Here is an 18,382-nt window from a genome sequence, read left to right as displayed (position 1 = left end):
CTTAGCAGCTATTCCTTGGTGCAAATAAGAAAAGTTCATTCTTACTGAGCCAGAATAAGGCACTAAGAGGAACTCAGTTATGAGTCTGATTGAGGGTTAAGATTCAGTTTATACTTGCTCAGGGAAAGTTTATCAAGTCTAAATTAAGACTGGGTTTATCTGATCATTACTAACTATATTATATTGAGTTTGCTTTTTTGGTGGGCAGGAGGGGAGTGGTTTGAGCCACGTTAATAAGTGGATTGCTCATATAATTGGGAGTTTACTGAGTTCTTGATGAATAAACTCCCAGAAGAATTTACTCACATCTACAACAGAATGTCTCTAATCCGAAGGAGGCATCAGGTTGTTTTCCAGTCTTCAGATTTTTGCAAGGCCATGAAAGCACAGATAGTATTGACATTGTTTGTTTGTTTGTTTTCTCCCAGGTGATTAATAAACAGAGTCTGTTGTCACTTAGTTTAGTACCAGGTATGATCTGGTGGGTAGTTCAGCTTCAGTCAGTGCAACTGTAGAATGTTCCATATTTTAGATACAACTCCCAAGCATTTCTGTTTCAGAAACTAAAGCAACTTCCAAGTTAGTTTTGTGAATGCTTTAATTTCTCCTGTCAGACTAATTAACTCAGCCTGTTCACCTCTGGGAAATCATAGTTTCAGACTTGTACTTTCTGTAAAAACAGTCCTCTTAAATGAATGTGATGGTTGATCTAATTTGACCAGCACAGAATGATTAAGATGAAGAAGGAAACCATGATCATAATACGCAAATTGCCAGCATTAAAAGACGTGGAATTCAATAAATATTTCTATTTTTATATTGTATGTCTCAGATTTTATAGACTCATAAAGCTAGAAAGAATCTCAAGCATTTTAGATTGGTGTTTCTTAATTTTTTTCTTGTCTTATGGATCTTTTAGAAATTACGATGACAACTGTGGATTCTCCTCTCAGAAAAATATACTTGCACACAAAAGTTTGTATTCAGATTTAAGACAATCTCACTCCTAAAGTCTGTTTATGGATCCTAGGTGAAGAAATCCCTGTTCTATTCCAAAGCCTGTCCTCAGGGTCTGGAGAAGTTAAGTGACTCACCCCAAATCACACAGCTTCTATAGCTGAATACTTCTGTTAGTCTATTGTTCTTCCACTATTCTGTTCCTTTCTTTAAAACCCATTCTGAATTTACAAAACACAAAGGAAGGCTAGGGTTTTAAGCCTTAAAATCAACTATTTCAGCTTTAGCTTACGTAATGAGATTAAAATACAGTAATACCCAAAACATTTAAATCATTGATTTGGAAAAGCCAAAGAACTAAGCCAAGTTTTTATAACTTGCTGTGGTTATTCAAGGGTTATTCCTAGATCCCTAGTTGATCTAATTACTCCCTCAGTTTCTTAACTGGGCTGCCTACATCGAAATTCATCATATATCTGTCAAGCAAATCACTCCAGAACACTAGGTCTGTTTATTCATCCTGTGTATCTTTCTCTTGCACCTCCCAAAGGCTCCCCCTGCCTCCACCCCCCCATGGTTGTGTTCAGCCTGACCTACCAAGCCTTTTTGGGGAGGTTTCGAGCTGAAAGCATCACAATAAGCATTAGTTGCCACTTGCTATCATTATTTAAATCATTTTGTTGTCTTCTAGCAATGTACCTTTCATCATGTTACTCAGTTTCTCTGTATTTCAGTATCATCATCTGTAAAATTGAACACAATACCATTTATATTACAGTCCACCATGTTGTAAGAAATAAATGTAGCACCTAGCTCAGTTAAGGGACAGCTTTTACTATTTCCTGCTACACCCATCCCATTCTCTATTGGAGTCAGGCAGGTTTCTCCAAGAGCTCAGTGCCTAATCCTTTACATGATGTTGTTGCATCATTTATTCACCATTAACTGAGTTCCTTCTTTATTTTCTTCACTGCTGTGTTGGATTGGGGAGATATATCGTGTTCTCTTTTTTCTGTATGCATCATAGTTCCTTTATTGCTATGAATATTTGCAACTTCAGCAATCTGTTCTACAAGATTTGATCATTAAATTAACAGAAAGCTGTTTATGAAGCTTTTCATAAAATGTTCTCCCAGTTTTCCATTGTTCAGAGGACAATTATTTTATTTCCAGTGAGGAAACACTTGATATAAGAGTCTCTTCTTTTTGAAGTCCAGATTTCTATCTCCAGAGTGCTACAGAGCAGTTAATAGTATGGCAGAGCTCAGCTTCTAATTTGATGCTTCCACAGGCCAGGGGCCCTCACTTTTCCTTTTGTTGGTGGTGGTGGGGGTGAGGTAGGACTTCTAAACTGGTGAGAAGAAAAGTTTCAGCTCTTAAAACAGAAATAGACTCAGAGATACAGAGAAAAAAGTGATGGTTGCTAAGTGGGAGGGAGGTTGGGGGGTGGGGGAAGGTGAAGGGATTAGAAAGTACAAATTGGTCGTCACAAAATAGTCACAGGGATGTGAACTACAGTATGGGGAATATAATCGATATGTTGTATAGATTATATATGGTGCCAGATGGGTACTGGACTTATCAGGGCGATCACTTCATAACTGACCACTGCGCTGTACACCTGAAGCTGATTAGAATGATATTGAATGTCAACTATAGATAGATAGATAGATAGACAGACAGACAGACAGACAGACAGCTAGCTAGCTAGCTAGCTAGCTAGATATTCACGGAATATAAAGTACAGCACAAGGAATATAGTCAGTGTTACTGTAACAGCTATATACAATGTCAGAGGGGTAGTATACTTGAGGGGGAGCGTTATCACTTTGTGAGGGGTTTAAATGTCTAATCATTATGATGTTTTTATGCACCTGAAACTAATATAAAAAATTAAGTTAAAGAAAGGTTCAGCTCTTAATCCTCTATCTTGATCATGTTCTTACCATTTGAAAAAATGATTAGGCATGTCCTTAATAGATATATAGTGATTCATAAAATATTAATTATTCTAACATACACATTATAAAAAATTAAAATGTAAATTAAAGTATGAGTCTTTTAAAAAGACACATTGTACTATTTTCTTCCTAAGCCCCGGGAAGATCATCTAACTGGCATCCTCTTTTGAAATCATTCTTCTGTCTAATTCTTGAGACCCAGCTCAAGTCCCTACTCCTGCTTAATTTCTTGATTGTGCCATTTTATCTTTACAGCTGGATTGTAAACTACCTGAGGTTAGAGACAATGTTTTATCTTTCTTCTATATCCCACAAAAATACCTAGCACAATTTTATGTACATCATAATTATTCAGTGCTGTGCTGTTGATTCATTTCTTGGGACATGTCAGAGAATTATTTCACTGATTGTTAATAAAAGCGGGGGAATCCTCAGCCCTATTCTACCTTAGCAATTCTGGGTGTTATTCCTGATATTATTCGTCTTGTAAGAGTAAAGACAATCAACCCTGTCTTCATTTACAATTTTGTGGAAATAGATATACTATGTCTGATTAAATTATTTGATTGGGACATCACAGGAATGGTACAATCGGAGAACCAAACCTGTGTCAGCGCCCACATTTTTTGTTTCTTGAGATTTCTGTCCTTTAGTGTCTTATCAAATGGCTAAGTGCTAAACCATAGCATTTTATTTTTATACTTTCTCTATAGTTAGTTTGTGCTGGTATTGTCCCTCTGTTTGATATGTTTCCTCTGTTTGGGTATACTACTTTATAGTTTGCAGGTCTCTGTTCTGTTCCTCTAGACCAATACTAGGTCCTTTGACTCTAAAGACCCTTTTATTTCTGAATAACCTTATTTTTATGGCATTCCTACATTGTCATCTCTTTCTGGGTAGAGAAACTGAATCTGGAAAGAAAAAAATAAGTACAGTTTATTGTCAATTGCAAATCAAGGCAACCAAAGAGATGAAAACCAAACACTAGTTGCCAAGTTTTCAGTTCGTTTGTGTCTCTGTGGATTATGTCATTCCTTCATAAAAGGTACAGTACTCTGTACTTATAATATTCACTAAATTAGATCATAGCTGTTACCAATCGCAACTTAAAGGTTTTGGAATTTTTATTATTTCATTGGCTTGATAGGTATATTAGTCATTTTTTTCTCCAAAATTTCAAGGGCTTATAATGACAGCTATTTCTTTTTCTTGCTCATGGCTGTGCATGTCAGTTGGGTTGGCTCTGCCCCACGTCTCTCCTTCCCATTGTACTAGCAGCATCCTGGATATGTTCTTCTCAGGGGGGATGGCGGGAGTGTGAGAATGCAAGCCAAACCACCCAAGCACATTTAAAGCCTGTGCTCATATTCTGTCAGCTAAAACCCATTAGCCAAAGCCAGTCAGTGGACTAGCCTCATATCAACGGCACATCAGTAGAGCAGGGAGTATGTGCTCAGTCCTCAGCGGGGGGCCGTGCAGTTACAGGTCAAAGGATCTGTATTACAGAGGGCTGGCAAATGGGGGTGGGGGGGAAATAATTCAGTCTGCCGCTGTAGGGAAGCAAGCCATTAAAACAATCATATATTTGCTAATATACGTCCTGTGGACTTGAGACATGACAACACTTTTTTCCATGAGTAACTTACATCTTCTTTGACTATGTTATTTTGAAAATTCTCCAATGCTCTGAATTTCTTTCAAGACTGCCCCTTTAATCCAAAGTTATTGTTTAGTAAAAATGAATGAATGTGAGTAGAAATAATAGTGACATTAATTGCTTTCCGTGCTTTGAGAAAGAACTAGAATTGCTGATTGATTGAAAAAATTTAAGAGATGGATTAAAAGGGAATAAGGTAGAAAACTGCCTAAACAAAAAGCATTCTTGTGAGTAAACTGCTATGAGATAAATTAAGCACTTGGAATTGAAGTGGAGGGAACGAGTTGAGCTAGATTATTAACTCATAGTATGCAGGTTGATTTCTGAGATGCAGAAGGCACCTCATAAAAGGCATTAAAATATCTATTCTTATATAGATAAGTAGGGAGAAAATTCAGAAATGGTGTGTTATAATCTTGTGATTACTTAGCGATCTATTAAAGTCAATTTTAATATAATATTTTATCACTAGTTGCAAAAATGAGTTTGTATATTAGTATTAATGCCTACTAAATCCTGCAGTGGAATTAATAGTTCCCTAGAAACCCCTTTCTTCTTGAAGTGATGGTAGATGTGGCTGCTCAATTGTTAATATTTATTATTTTTTTTATTGCTGTATATTTATCCTTGAACGGAATCTTTTTATTTTGAAAATGACACCTTTTACAACCTACATTGGTAACACTTCATAGAAGGCACACTTCATTTGAACAGGTTGGAATGCTATAGAAACTGAAAGGAAATGGTGCTTTATTATGGTGTGTAGTATTACAATTGTTTCTCCTTGAAAGGTATGAACAAAGGTATGAACAAGGAAAGGTATGAACAGAGATGTGTAAAGCAAAGCTATGCGATATTAAGCATAACCTAGTCTACCTTTTTTGTCATGGAATTGAAAGTTCATTTCTCTCTGGTACATGTACCTGGCATTATAAAATAAATGTATACATATGTATTCTAATGAATATATATGTGTGTGTGTATGTATATGTATATATATGTGTGTGTATATATATACACATATATGTATAATTTCTGTTTTTTAAAACTTTATATTTTAAATTATAGACTCGCAAGATTGTAGACTCATAAAAAGTTATAAACATAGTACCTAGAGGTCCTGTGTAACTACCATTATGGGATTCACCTTCCCCTAATGTTAACGTGAGACTAATTTTTAAATCATTGACTGACCTTCTTTGCCATCTTTAACAAGCCTGTTTTATATTTATGTGTTTGTGTATAAATAATATTTAAAGAAAAGACACCTTATTATACCTGATCCTCTTTAGCTTTCAGAATTATGAAGGGTCATGTAAGGATCTTTATGTCACTATTGCTTTATCTCTAGTACATTCTTTTCCATTTTCCCCGTTTCCAGATTGTACCATTGATTGGCAAGGGATTATGTCTCATCTACTTTGCTGGTATATTTCTCCCCAGCAATTTAAAAACTATGTAAGCCCCATTTTACTCCTTATATTGAAGAAACATACTCAGTTGGATATTCAGATGTCTTGTTTTGAGTTTGTTTTGGTGATGTTTGAAAACTTGAGATTTTTTTTAAAACATTATCTCTTCTTTTTTTTTCCTTTTAGCCTGAAAATGAAATTTCTTCAGACTGTAATCATGTAAGTACGGATTTTCCATAATTTATCATGTGCGCTTTATGTATATGATGACAAATTTTGGGGATGCTTTTCCTGTTGTTCTGGAAAGCATTATGTTTTTTTAGATTCCCTTAATCTTAAAAAGAGGATGATAAGCTTTGTTTAAGGGCCATGGTAAATCTACAAATACTCCTTCACTGGAGAAACCAGCAGGTTCTGCCAAATAATATCTTTGTACTTAAGTTTTTCTTTTGTTACAGCTACCATATGAAAATAATTGTTTCTGTGCTTACCAAGTGTACAAATTCAGATTTCTGTATTTTAAAGTTGTTTCATTTCATCACCACACAATCATCTAGTAGCTGCAGCAGTGACTACTAGAGGCGTCACTGCTCATTTTGAGGGTAGGACCCTGAAAGCCTCTGAAAAGGACCCTGAAAGGACTGGAAAGCTTACAGTCCTTTCCAGAAGAAGTTTACTAAACGCTGCTCTTGCCTATGGATAGAAATATAAATAAGAAAAACTTCTTTATAAAGCAGTCGACTTAAAATGCATATATGCTTTGGCCCAGTATTCCTACTTCTAGGAATTTATGTGTAGTTATACTTAAAAGAATGGATTAAAATGTGTCCATAAAAGGATATTTGTTGTGACATTGTTTATAAAGCAAAAGATTAGGAAAAAGCCCTCAAAATTTATCAATAGACCAAATCTGGCAGAGGGAAAGCCCAAAAGAAGCTGATCTGTGTCTAAGAACCCCAAAGGGCTGAAGAATAGGAAGGACATGAGGACAAATAGTATACAGAAAATGCGAGAACTGATGTCATAAAAAGAGAAGATTAGGACACAGACACAGAGGGAAGAACACATGAACACACAAGGAGAAGATAGCCGGCTACCTACAAACCAAGGAGAGAGGCTTCCGAAGAAATCAGCACTGTTGACACCTTGATCTCAGACTTTTAGCCTTGAGAATTGTGAGAGAATAAATTTCTGTTATTTAAACCACTCAGTCTATGGTATTTTGTTAAGACAACCCTAGCAATCTAATACAATCTAATAATATAATGCATTGGCATTTATCATTTTTCCCATTATAGGTAATGGAACAAATTTTTTAAATTAAATAGCTTTCCACCTAGTAGGGAATTCAGGAATGAATTAATGTCATTAAGCAAGAGATAAGATAATTATGAACAATTTTTTGGCCGATGAAATTGAAAATGTTGATGCAATGGACAAATTCCTAGAAAAACTTAATCAAAACTAACACAAGCAGAAGAAGAAAAACATTTGAAAAACCCTATGTTTAATTAAAAAATTGAATCTGTAAATAAAAATCTCAATAAAGGAAACTCCAGGACCAGATGAATTTATTGGTCAATTTTTACAAACTCTTAAGGAAGAAGTAACATTAGTCTTAGAGTGTGATAAAAGTGGAAACATCGTCCTGTTCAGTGAGGCTAACATAACCTTAATATCACCTGACAAGGATATAACAAAAAAGGAAACAGATAGCCATTGTCACTCATGAACCATAGATTAAAAAAATGCTAAGCAAATTAGGAACTGAATCCAGTAAAATTTAAGAAATGAACTACATCAAGACTAATTTGGGTTTACTCCAGAATTGAGGTTAAATTTAACATTTGAAAAATTAATCATTATAAAGGAGAAAAATCATGTTATTATCTCAATAGATACATTAATATGCATTTGATTAAGTTCAATACTTGTTTTTTGAACTTTTATTATGGGAAATTTTCTAACATTCATAATTAGACTGAAGGTTGCAGAATAGAAGGTTAACTTACAAAAAACAGTTGTATTTCTATTGACCAGCAATGAACAACTGCAAATGAATTAATGAAATAATTTCATTTACAATAGCATCAAAAAGAATCAAATACTTAGGAATAAGTGTAACAAAAGAAATGTAAATTTGACCTTATGGTGGTGTTAAGGGTTTTAAAGGAATGAAGATAGATATGCCTGGAAACGACTCTGGGCAACTCTCCTTCATAAAACTGATCTATGAAGATACTATTGATTGTGAAATCTGTGACTAAATCTACCAAATCTGATCTTCTAGGTTCAATTTTTTGGTTTAAGCAGAATTTAGCTTATATTACCTATGTATATTTTCCCTGAAAACTTTATCAGGGATTTTAGTTTTAAATTTTTTTTACTTTATAAAAATTGTTCTTAAGTAAAAAAAGAAAGTATGTCCGCATGATCATGTTTTATTTTGTCTGCACATTTTTCCTTTTGTCTTTAAATGCAATGACATTTTGTCATACTTTTAACTGAAGTGTGAATATGTTTTATCTGACTCTGTACAATGAACTTTTATCTTTTATTTTTATCATAATTTATCATTAATCATTTATATTTATCATAACTGATGGTAAATTTCATGCTATTCTAACTGGAGCTTTTTTTGTTTTTTTTCTCTTGTACATAGTTGTTGTGGAATTATAAGCTCAACCTAACTACAGATCCCAAATTTGAATCTGTGGCCAGAGAGGTTTGCAAATCTACCATATCAGAGGTAGGTTGTGGAAGAATTTTGTGGGTTTTTAATGGCATAGAAAACTACATTGCTTTACCAGACTAGTCATTAAGGGAAGAATGACTCAGTTACTTTACTTTTCTTAGAATTCACATCTGTATTGTTTAAGAGATAGGCCAGTGTGGGTGTAATTAGACTTCTTTTTGTTAACATTCACCTACACTTACAGTAGGATGCTGTTGATTCAGACAAGTTGATAATCAGGCTCTGTTGATCCCCAAACAGAAAACTACAGCTGTTCCTGTCTTCAGTGCTGCTCTCACACATTTTACAATCTGCCTGTGTCTGAGGCATATCAAAATGGTTTCCCCAGGAGGCTTATAAACATTTCTAAGTGTTTTGGCTATGCATTTGGATCAACTGAACCACAGAGGCGTAGGCTTCAAATAATAGGAGTTAGCATTAAAAAGGTGTGTAAAAAGATTGTTGTGTATATTGTCATAAATGAAGATTGAGTATAAAGACAAAAATAATTAATGAAAATGTGTAGCATTGTATGGATGCTAATTGGGGAAATTTTTCAATTATTTTTCTTGGCTTAATGTAAACAACAAATATTAGTGAAAATTGTGGTATTAAATTTTTTATGGTATTTTATTTTATTTTTCATAATCAGTGATAGAAATTCCAGAAAGCCAGAGATTTCTGCATACTGAAGTATAAGAATTACAAAGCAAACAGTTGCTATTTTTCTGTCTCAAAGTTAATAATCATAGATCTTGCCACATATAGGTCTGTCTTCAAACTATCCTGTTTGATGACTTAAGTCAGGGCCACTTTTTTCTGAGCTCTTCAGGAAGACCCTACTCCAAATGAGCCCCCAGCTCGGGTTCCTCACTTAAGTCCTTGTGGGAGCTTATAGAATCTATTTTCGTCCTCAAACCTTCTAATCCTCAATCAGATATGTTTTATTCTTTTATAGCAGGGACCCTTCTTCATGTTTACCTTGGAGCTTCACATTATGTAGAATAGCATATCTTTGAAACATTAATCTTTAGCTTCTAGCTTCAGTATTTTCCTCAAACTCCCTTAGCTAGTTATACATGTATGACTAGCTATGCATACCAGTATGATTGCCACGTGGAATTTTAGCTCAGAGTATATGCAGATTCATCAGAATAATTTTATTCTTTGCTTGCTTATAACATACATTATAAGCTGGCTTCCTTATAATGTATACTGTAATGATGGCCTGCTTGTAACCTTTTGGAGTATTGTTCTGTAACAGATGCAAGTAACAAGGGCACTTCTCCCTTTCTAGAGGGAGATACTGGAGTCAGGGAAATTAAATATCAGGAAGAAATAGTTGCTAAGAAAACATTTTATTCTACATCTCCCTCCTAGTTTTTTTCTTAATTTTGGGATCCTATTTCCAAGGAGAAAAACATCACAAGAATACCTGCAAACTGTAAACCAAACTTTTTATTTACTCTCCATGATTGAGCCAAATACTGCCTGCTTTTCTTCTGCCTTATGTCAAAAATAGAGTGAATCTCCTCCCCAGCCACTTCAAAGTTTATGCCTATTCATAAATGTGTTGATGATTTAATGCTGTTTTTTGCTGTTAACCTTAGAAATTTTCCTTCTGTCATATTAAACTTCTGTCCAATAGAATACTTGAAGAAAAGCGTAGCCTTCTAATTCAAACACTATACATCCTATTGTAACTGGTGGTGAACTGAAATACAAATAGTACTACATTTATGTATTTCAGTAAAATCTCAAGTGATTATAGTCAAATATACTTTTAATTTCTTATTGGGGCTCCAATTCAAATTGTGCTCTTGGTTTTTCTTCAGATTTAAACTGTTGATTGCCCAGTATTAGATTCCCCTAGGAATACTTCTACTTCATTAAGTTTTCAAACCCAGGTGTCTGCCACTGGTCCTGTGTTGTTTTTTTTTAATGCATGGTTTTTTCAGTGGTTGAATTACAAATGCTGAGATTTTTCAAGGAGCTATTCCTCCTTTCACTTTGGAAACTTAGCTGTTTTGCTCAGGAAAAAAACCACAAAACTTTTCCTGGAAATATATTCATGGCCCTCTTTTTAGGCATCACAAAAAAAAGAGCTCAAGGTTAAGCTGAAAGAATTTCATTCATCTTGACTGTTGAAGATAGATGCATGCTGCTTCTTAAAGCCAGTGTGAGACTATTTACTTAAATTCCAAAATTTGCTTCTTTAAAAGTAAACACAATTTTCTGTCTTGAACTCAGTCTTTGACTTGGTCTGGAGTTAGGCATAAGAGACCTAGTGGCCTATAGGAGAAGTGTGTGGTGTGTCCTTCCCCCAGCACCTTGTGGAAAAGGAGATTATATTTGTTTTGCCCTTCGTACATATTTATGATAGGTGGTGTGATAGTGGAGAATAGTCTCTATTGGTTTAAAAAAAAAACAAAACAAAACATTCCCTTCTCATTTATATTCAAAATAAACATTTATACTTGGCTCTTTCCTCTTGTCAAAACTGCCGTTTTTGTTTGTTTTTAACTTCTCTAAATGCAGTAGGCCTTTTCCAAACAACCTTCTGTGCTTTATAATTCAAGCCTATAACCCTATAAGTAGATGGCACTTTTTTATGCCTGAATTCCAGCACTTTTTGGCTAGTTTGCCTCATTAGCACTTGTGGTTTGGTATGTACTTTGTAGGAACACTAACCATGTGGAATCACTCTGCTTAGTCCACTGGATCATATATCTAAACCACCCAAATTAGATTTTCAGGGTCCTTCCCCTTCCTAAACTTCTTGCCAGACTGCACTGAACATCATTTTAAACATGATTCTGGTCCAGACCACAGTGGTGAAGCTGGGATTCTACTAAGGTCAAAAATACATGTCCAGAATCGTAGTTAATTCAGAACACATTAATGTCATGTCAAGAAGCAGTATTATGCCTTTCCTCCTTCCTCCCCTTGACCATTAGGTTCATCTAACAGTAATAGTTTGCTGTGTAGCTTGGCTAGGGACATGCAACTAGACTTCAGTTCTGCACCTGTTTTCCAGACCTATTCCCTAGATTAATCTCCTGACAGTCCATTGCATCCTTTGCATGGATAAAGGGACTTCTCAGTAGAACCACTTAGAATGGTACAACCATTCTAAAACTGTAGATGTTAAAAACTCTTTTTAATTATATCTCAATAAAGCTGAAATTTTTAACAGCTCTTTTTACTCCGTTTGGACATGAGTTCTACCTAGCATTTGTATATGTACGTATTTTCTTGCAAAACACATCAGGTATTTCCTAGAGGGCACAACAATCTTAGTAGGCGTGACACACTATCAACAATAAAATATGAGACATTCTCTCTTTCGTAAATGTCGTTTGATGTAAGAATAGAATACTTGTGTAAAACAGCCACTTTCTTTTGAGCAGATTAAAGAATGTGCTGATGAACCAGTAGGAAAAGGTTACTTGGTTTCCTGCCTGGTGGATCACCGAGGCAACATCACTGAGTACCAGTGTCACCAATACATCACCAAGATGACAGCTATCATATTCAGTGATTACCGTCTAATCTGTGGCTTCATGGATGACTGCAAAAATGACATCAACATTCTGAAATGTGGCAGCATTCGGCTCGGAGAAAAGGTATTTACTACACTGGCTTCACCAAAGAGGTCTTAAGAACTTAATAAATGAAAAGCTTTGCATGACTGGCATGGGAAAAATTTAGGTTTGGAGGTGACCTTTAAGTTGAGGTCCGGACAGCCCCAAGATCAAAGGCTATTTGACCTGTGAATGCATCTCAGCTGTTTGTGACAAAATGTTTTGATATAGTATGGAGAAATAGAGGAATTAATTATCTGCTAAGAGTAGTGTTATCTTCAAAATACTAAACCACTTACTGTTTACCTGTGATGTTCCTCTGGCAAAACGTTTTGTAGTCTAGTGGGAATAGTAGTTGGGTTAGGAGAGACTTGAGTTCTCAAAACTTTCTATGCACATACCTCACTCTTCCCATTTAAAAAAAAAAAGTAAGCACATCAGGACAAAAGAAGATATTGAAATATTAGAAAAGTTTAAGATATGTGAAAGTACTTCAGCTTGTCAGAAGAAAGGTATTCTATAAATGTGACATTATCTTCATCTCAGAAGAACTAGTTTTAGTAAAGACGGGAAATATAACTACCTCGCTAATTCCTTCTCCCTTAATTGTATCTGATCTTATTTTTTACCTTATAAGTCTGTTGTCCAGGTCAAAATGGAGGTTTGACCAAGTTTATTCTGTATTTGTTTGCTCAACAAAAATGAAAGAAACTCGTAAGAAGTAACAGATGCCAGTGGGAGAGGTAGTCTGGGACCCTTGTATGGCATTAGCTATTAATTGCCACTGCTCATTAATCTGCTGTTTAGGAAATATGACAAAAAGTAAAACCCATCTGTCTCTGCCCCTATTTGTTCATTGTATCATGCTTTGCAGGCTTCAGTCACTCAGAAAGGGAACATGGTGTAGTTTACTGGAACTGCACACACCAGTTCAGATGAAGGTTTTAGTGCTGGTTATTGTCTCGCTGTCACCAAATACCCTTTCCTTCATATCAGCTCAGGGTTCTGGTCCTTTCAGAGGGCACCTCTCAGTCTATCTTGAGAGCACCGTGAACTTGGCATACAGCTTTTAGGCAGCTGAAAAAAGGGCCAGTTTTAATAAAGAAGGCAGATTTTTTTTTCCTTCTCAGCAGACTCTAGAAATGGCACAAAAACACTTAAGTCACCCTGATAATTCAGGAAGTTCCTCTGACTTATTTACGGTTTTGAAGATGATATCCAATTCCAAATCTCACTCTTTGTAAAATCTTCACATAAGTGTTCCAGGCATACTTTTCAGGAATTAGTGATGACATTTGTTCATATTTGTGATTAGTGATCCACACTTTGGAGTGGACCATTACAACTCACCTCTCTTTGTAGTAGTTCTCTGTTGACCACCAAGATTATTGCTGGTTAGCTTCCCACTAGCAATCTGAATTGCCAGTATAAAACTTGCCTTCAGTGGTATGTATGAGTTGTAAATCTGCAGTGACTGAAATGATTGCAGAAAATAGTAGTGCTAGAGCCCAGAGGCATGGCAGTGAAGGTTGTTTTCAGCTTTGTTAAAATAACAAAAAAATATTTCTTTGGACCATAAACATGCATATTTTGGTTATTTTTGTCTTTTGCTATACTTAACCAATTAGGTGAATTTCTGTGTATACTGGGCCCTCCAAATCCTTGCATCAAAGGCTTTGTTGTATTTTGGGGACAGTAAGGTGACTCATGCCTATACTTCTGAAAAGCATGTTCCTTCCTATATAATCCATTCTGGTACTACCACCAAGTTTAAAAATGAGGAGGCATGTCCTCAGCCCTTCTTTGCCTTTTCTGATTATAGTTTACTTCTCTGAAGCCAGTTATTTAGTTATGAAAATTATCCTGCAAATTAATAAGTCAGCTTCTGACCACACAGGAGAACAGCTCATCAATTCAAATTTGTTGCCACTGAAGCTTACAAACTCCTCTGTTACTGGCTTTGCACGGACCTCCTCCAAAGGTCAGAGGAGAAGGGGGTGTGGTTAACCAGTTTGTACCCTCCTTTGTATGAACTTATAAACGTCATGATTTCAAAACCATAATGATTTTTTCCAAAATGTAAATATATAGAAATTTTAGAACAAAGACTAAATGTTAATTAGATCTTTAGAATCTTCTAAGGAAATATTATTAAAATGATAGAGCAGATCTCCAAAAGTGAAAGTGTAAATGATTCATACCATCTGACGAGAAAGTCAAATGCGGCATTCTTTACAGGAACTTAATGTGGACACGTGCCACGCTATACTACTTTATGCTTTTCACTCAGTAGTTATAGCATTGATCATTCCATGCTTTTAACCAACTCTTTGAATAATTCAGGCATTCTTTTTCTCTCTTTATTTAGTGAAGCAGATCACAGAAGACAACAAAAACATTGAAATTGAGAATGTATACCAGAGATGAAAACTGAGTTCTTGTCTATCTTTTTTGAGATTAGTGTTATCCTTCTGTGTTCTTAAAAAAAGAATGAAGGGGAGGGCAAGGTATATAGGGAAGAAAAAAACATTACCTATCGAACTGCTAAAAACTGATGAGGACACAGGCAGTAGTTTTAAAATAGACATTTGTCTCAACACAATAGAATTTTTAAAACTCCTTGTAAATTCATTTACTACATCATTTGTTATTCATATGTCAAGCCCAGGTATTAGTAACTTAACTTCTCTTAAACTAAGTAATTTTATTTTCTTGTAGATGATATGCCTGTGTATAAGTTCACCTCCCTTGCTTTCATTCATATTCAGTAATTATTACCCAAACCGTTTTCTTTGTCAAATATTTGCATACATTTCAGTTATATAACTCAAATGGGCTGAAATAAAAAGCTCAGAGACTGGGGAACTGAGAAGAATTCCTGAAGTATCTTTATTTGAAAACATTATCTATCTGAAGTTACAATGAATGAAAACATCTAATGGAGGTGATGTTCTGGTCTGACACCAGTATGTGGGGCTACAATTGCTCTAAGTAAAGGTAAATCTCAGATTCCTTAGGGGGTCTCACACCAGCATGGTGCTGCCTTAAATTCAGCAAGAAGTAAATGGAACCATTAAGAAATATAATAGCCCTAGTTAATCTTACTGGTAGCACATTTAAAACAGTTATAAACCCAAAGTATACAGGGAAATACTTTGACTCATTACATGGAAATCACTTCTTTACCCTATGATTCCTGGACTAAAGGCTAAATCTAAATCAAGAGTTGATGATCATGCTCTTATTTTCAAACGCTTAGATGATTCAGACCTGATTGCTAGCTAAGTAAGTTACTATGGGCTACTAAAATTTGGTATAGAACATTGTTTTATAACATAAAATCATGTTTATAATCTCTTGTGTGCTGTATATAATAAGTGACTGACAGGTTTCTGCCCAAACCTTTGTTATCATAGTTTTGTTTTTCCTTTGGGAAGTGGAAATGGATAGGCCTTGCCTGAGGGGGTCATAGTCAGACAAACTGGAGTGTGATTCATGAGTCAGGAAGAAAAAATAAGCCTTACTCCGGATCTCTGGGGTTTCTGTACACTTTTCTCATGTTATTTTTTTGTCACTTGTCTTTCAGAGTTTTGTTTATCTGTTCAGAATTACTCTCCAGAAAATCTTTTTAGTCATCTCAGGTTTCGAAGCATTGGATAGAATCATACAACTAGTGAGAAAGGTTAAGGTACAGATAGAGAATAGGAAGACACGAGAATCCACTAGCATGCTGTGCTTCTTAATCTTTTTTGGGTCAGCAAACCTTTTGAAAATTTAATGAAAGCTATGAACCTTCCTCAGGAAAAATGTATAAAACCCACATATAATTTTAGGACTTTCATAGAACTCAAGGTCTAGAAAAATAAACAATGGACTCTTAGCTAGGCATCTTACATTCTGCAACTCGGATGAGTTGATACACTCCTCTAGGCCTCTGTTTGCTCATCTGCACAATGGGTACACAGCTCTTATTTCCTCTTCACAGGTATAATAGGAAAGAACATGAAAATATACTTGGGAAGTAGTGTACTATAGAATAAATTCTATTACAACAAAATTTTTAAAAATGTACTTTTTTTTGTTGAATTGAAAATTTTTTTTTATTTTTAGTTTCAGGTATAGAAAACAACATAATGATTAGAAATTTATACCCCTCACAAAGTGATAACTCCAACAAATCTACCCGTCTGACACCATACATAGCTATTACAATGCCATTGACTATATTCCCTATGCTGTACTTTACATCCTGTGACTAACACACACATATATATATATTTTTTTTCCCAATTATAGTTGACATTCAATACTATTTTATATTAGTTTCAGGTGTACAGCACAGTGGTTAGGCATTTATATAATCTATGTAGTGATCCTCCCAATAAGTCCAGTATGTTGAATTGAAATTTTGCTTAAAGTAAATGTTTCTCTATCTGGTTTTAGGAATCTTTTAATTATGTACAGATGATTTCATAGACATGGTGTTTTACTATAAAAAGATTTTATATGTGTATATAAATAAATGATAGCACTGTATTATGCTGCTTTGGTTTGCTCTATTAATGGTTATACGTCTCAAGTTATTGAAGCATATTTTCTGAGATAGAAGATTAGGACTCTTGAATAGAAAATATTTAGGAGGTGAACTTTCTCATATTTTGAATGAATGAATGGTTATGGTTGCTATGGGGATGATGCAATGTACAATTAAAGGTAATTAGATGGTTTTAGGAAAGCTCTCCAAAGCAGTTTGTATAAATGATAATCTTGTTAAAATCACATTAAGGTAAATCCAAAACATTGACGTGAATATTGCACTATAGATTGTACGTATTGGGGTCTTTGTGGACAGTATGAAATAAAGAAAAGGAGAAAGAAATAATATTTTTTCTCAATGAATATTGTAGTTTGTTGTTTTTTTAATTTGACTAAAAGCACTGTTATCTTGGAAGTACCTAGCCTGTACGAGATAAATTAACAGATTTCTACAGTATTATTTCAGCATTGGCAGGAGGTATGAACAGAGCATTAGGTTGATATAATTCCTTTAACTTTTTCTGACATTTTAAACTTTAAAAACTCAGGTTCCTATTTCTAGTGCTAACTAAACTATACTTAATTTCCCAGGATCTCTATTTTTGTTTACAGCATGCATGGATTACATTCTAATCGAAGATTATTGAGGACATTTTCTGTAACTTCCATAGTGTGGTTGGTTCCCACCTGATTTCTCACTAGAACATCAATAAACTAACTATATGTTGAGCCTCTTTTTTGTTTTTAACCCAATGATGTTTATTTGAAACTCACTGTGGTGAGAGTTGTAAAATACTAGTATCCTTACTATTTTAGGATGCACATTCACAAGGTGAGGTGGTATCATGCTTGGAAAAAGGCCTAGTGAAGGAAGCAGAAGAAAGAGATCCCAAGATTCAAGTCTCTGAACTATGCAAGAAAGCCATTCTTCGGGTGGCTGAGCTGTCCTCAGATGACTTTCATTTAGACCGGCATTTATATTTTGCTTGTCGAGATGATCGGGAGCGTTTTTGTGAAAATGTGAGTCAACTCTGAAACTGGTCTTCTTTTCTTCCTGTTCTTTTTAATTTTTAAATACTCTATCCCAAAATAAAATAAACTAACAGAAACCTCACATGTAGAAAAGCCACTGAAAATGGAAGGTGGAGTTGGTCTCAGGATAACAGAAAATGTTATACTGGATGTGCAGCCTTGATTTAACATCTGGTTAACACTTGACTTCTGACAATCTCCACACATTATTTTTTCTACTTTAACTTCTCAAATTCAGTCAATTTCAGAATACCTATAGGTATTCTATTTTACCAGAGAATCCTATTCACATCTATTTCATGGCTAAAACTTTGCCATTAATATTACATATTTATTTATATGTTTTTAGCCAAGGTGTTAAAACAACAGGCGGTTAGCTTTTAAAACCAGATCCTTGATTACTACCCACAGACCCTATAGAATAGCTTTCTACCACTTTAAATAGAATAATCTATTATCTTTACAACAAAGGACTGAGCAGGACTTGTGTACACTCCCACTTTGCCTGC

The 18,382-nt window shown here is 34.9% G+C and overlaps 1 protein-coding gene across 1 annotated transcript in view; it reads left to right on the top strand.

Annotated features, from left to right (window-relative positions):
- Window positions 1-18,382, top strand: part of GLG1 (golgi glycoprotein 1) — a 105,991-nt gene that overhangs the window by 51,919 nt on the left and 35,690 nt on the right. Inside the window, exons 2-5 of the mRNA XM_033127553.1 lie at window positions 6,174-6,206; window positions 8,650-8,736; window positions 12,132-12,347; window positions 17,658-17,861. Coding sequence (XP_032983444.1) covers window positions 6,174-6,206; window positions 8,650-8,736; window positions 12,132-12,347; window positions 17,658-17,861 — 540 coding nt within the window. The remainder of the gene's footprint in view (window positions 1-6,173; window positions 6,207-8,649; window positions 8,737-12,131; window positions 12,348-17,657; window positions 17,862-18,382) is intronic.

This window comes from Rhinolophus ferrumequinum, chromosome 15 (genome assembly GCF_004115265.2).
Source record: "Rhinolophus ferrumequinum isolate MPI-CBG mRhiFer1 chromosome 15, mRhiFer1_v1.p, whole genome shotgun sequence".
NCBI classification, from domain to species: Eukaryota; Metazoa; Chordata; class Mammalia; order Chiroptera; family Rhinolophidae; genus Rhinolophus; species Rhinolophus ferrumequinum.
Note: the sequence above shows the minus strand (reverse complement) of the source record. Positions and strands in the feature narration are given on the sequence as shown.